Here is a 2,649-nt window from a genome sequence, read left to right as displayed (position 1 = left end):
TCTTACTCTTTCTGTGGATAAAAATTTTGAGTTGAATCTTGTTGGAACTCCTGTGAGTGGCAGTGATCCATATTCTAATAGATCTGGTAATATCAGAACTTTCCTCAATATTTCTCAAGTTTCAACTGCCATGACTCTAACTAAGAGTATGATGGACGATTCTTCAGGTAATAATCTTCAATTAAGCAGTAATGCTTCTCAAAATAGACTAAATGGAAGTGAATCCATGCTCATTGATAGATTTGTTAATTTGATGAAAATTGGTGAGGGTTCATTTGGTTTGGTTTTCAAGGGTCAAGATACCAAGCAAAACTTCCAATGGAAAGCCATCAAACTTATTCGTTTCTCTGATTTGAATGAACTTAACCAAACTCTCAGAGAAGCCACACACCTTTTAAGAATGGTACACCCACATATTGTACGAGTGAATGATGTTTTTATTGATGCAAATCAACACATGCTTTGTATGGAGATGGATTATTACGAGTTGGGAGATTTTGAACAATTTATGAACAATCAGTGCTACTTGGGCCAAACCGTTTTATCAGAAACACTCGTCTCACACTTAATTTATCAAATTTGCAGTGCTTTGGATTATATGAACACTGAGTACAATATGATTCACAGAGATATTAAGCCTTCCAACATATTTATCAAGAGTTTTGACTATCACCGTTCTCAGATTCATATTGTATTGGGTGATTTTGGTTTGGCAAAGAAAGGTAGAAATTCCACTAGTGGAGCAACTAGTAATAATGCAAACATTTCCAGAGTTTCAGACAGTAGTGATATTAATTTGAGTCAAGCATTGGTCACAGGAGATGCAAATACTCTACTCAGTACTCAAATGGGCTTTGCTGGAACACCAATCTACATGAGTTGGGAAGCAATTGTTCAAGGTAAGAATTGTTTCCAAACAGACATTTTCGCTCTTGGTGTAACTGCCTATCAATGCCTGACTGGTGATAGACAAACTTGCATTACTCAACTCTATTTGAAGGAACACCAAAGACGTCAACTCAATCTCAATCTCATGTCCAGCGAAAAGGATGTAGAAAATCTTGTCAGAGAAAATATTATCAAGTGCTCTCCAAATTGTTCCATTGAATTGGTAGATATGGTCATGCAAATGTTAAAGAAGAATCCTGAAGATAGACCAAAACCAAGTGATGTCACCAATTCTTCTTACTTTTCAAATAAATACTAGAATGATTTGTGCTACTTTACAAATATTGTTAGAGATTCAAAAAAATGTATCAATTACCAGCCGAAGATTTTGCTTTTGATAAACATCAGATGTTTTATGAGATTGAAATTCCTTCCGATAGCCATCAAATATTCTCTGATGACATTTGCTATGAAATAATTAACTATTTGAACGGAGATTGGAAATTTATACTCTCTAGTTGTGTACTAATTTCCAAGCAGTGGATGGCAGGTATTAAACGGCATGCCAAACTGTCAATTGAATTTCAGTACTACATTGACAAGGATCATTGGAATGATGAAATGTTTGACTTGATGAGAAAGAGTCAATTCTTGGAATGTTTTTCGAGTATGAAAATTGGAATAGGTACATTAGTTAGCGATACTGTAAAGTTGTGCAATTTTATTCGAATGTGTGGAAAATTAACTAAACTTGATGTTAGTTCATGGTTGGTAAATGCAGAGGGAGCCAATATGATAAGCAATCTCGCTCATTTGGCCGACCTTGATATCAGCAATAATCAATTACTTGAAAGAGGTTCAAAAATTATTAGAGAAATGACTCAATTGACCAAACTAAATATTAGCAGAAACAATATCAATGCAGGAGGAACCAAATCAATATGTGAAATGACTCAATTAACTGATCTCGACATCAGTAACAATTTTATAGGCAATGAAGGTGCCAGTTATATTGGTGGGATGACCAAATTGACCAATCTTTCAATTTCTGAAAATCACATTGGAGTTGAGGGCATTAAATCACTTTTTCACATCAATAATTTAATTTGCCTTAATATCAGCTCTTGTAAAATTGGAGATGAAGGAGCAAGGTTGATTAGTGAGATGAAGCAATTGACCACCTTAGAAATTAGTCATAATGAAATTGGCTCTTATGGATCCAAAGCTATTAGTGAAATGTATCAATTGACTAAACTTAATATTCGATACAATGTACTTGGCAACGAAGGAGCTCACTATATTGGAATAATGGAACAATTGACTGAACTTGACATTTCTCATAATCGAATTAGCGGAGAAGGTGCCAAGTCATTAAGCAAATTGAGTCAACTCACAAAATTAGATATCAATACCAATGAAATTGGCGATGAGGGAATGAAGTCAATAAGTAAATTGGACCAATTATTATATCTTGACATTGGAGAGAATGAAATTGGTGATATTGGAACGGGTTTAATTATTGGAATGTCCAAATTGACTGAACTTTTGATAAATGACAATAGAGTTGGAAATGATGGAGCTGAATCACTTGCTCAAATGCATCAATTAACTCAATTGGATATTTGTAACAATCCAGTGAATGATGATTCATTGGAATTGCTTTCAAAACTTCCAGATTTGATAAATTTCTACTTTTGTTAAAACTCCAATTCTGTATTTTCATTTGATTTCACTAAAATTCCTTGTTATTTTCCAAAGCCT

At 34.1% G+C, this 2,649-nt stretch overlaps 2 protein-coding genes across 2 annotated transcripts in view; both read left to right on the top strand.

Annotated features, from left to right (window-relative positions):
- The window catches only part of NAEGRDRAFT_78978 (serine/threonine protein kinase), a gene marked incomplete at its 3' end in the record, with an annotated part of 4,624 nt that extends 3,417 nt beyond the window's left edge, over positions 1-1,207 (top strand). Inside the window, exon 2 of the mRNA XM_002679846.1 lies at positions 32-1,207. Within this exon, the coding sequence (XP_002679892.1) occupies positions 32-1,207 (1,176 nt within the window). The remainder of the gene's footprint in view (positions 1-31) is intronic.
- Positions 1,208-1,509: 302 nt separating this feature from the next.
- Positions 1,510-2,589, top strand: NAEGRDRAFT_65090 (uncharacterized protein; the record flags this gene model as incomplete). Its single annotated transcript, XM_002679845.1, has 1 exon — positions 1,510-2,589. One exon carries the CDS (start codon positions 1,510-1,512, stop codon positions 2,587-2,589), a length of 1,080 nt encoding a protein of 359 aa, XP_002679891.1.
- Between the last annotated feature and the right edge of the window lie 60 nt (positions 2,590-2,649).

Source organism: Naegleria gruberi (genome assembly GCF_000004985.1).
Source record: "Naegleria gruberi genomic scaffold NAEGRscaffold_12, whole genome shotgun sequence".
Classification (NCBI taxonomy): domain Eukaryota; phylum Heterolobosea; class Eutetramitea; order Acrasida; family Naegleriidae; genus Naegleria; species Naegleria gruberi.
This window is presented reverse-complemented; position numbering and strand designations above follow the sequence as displayed.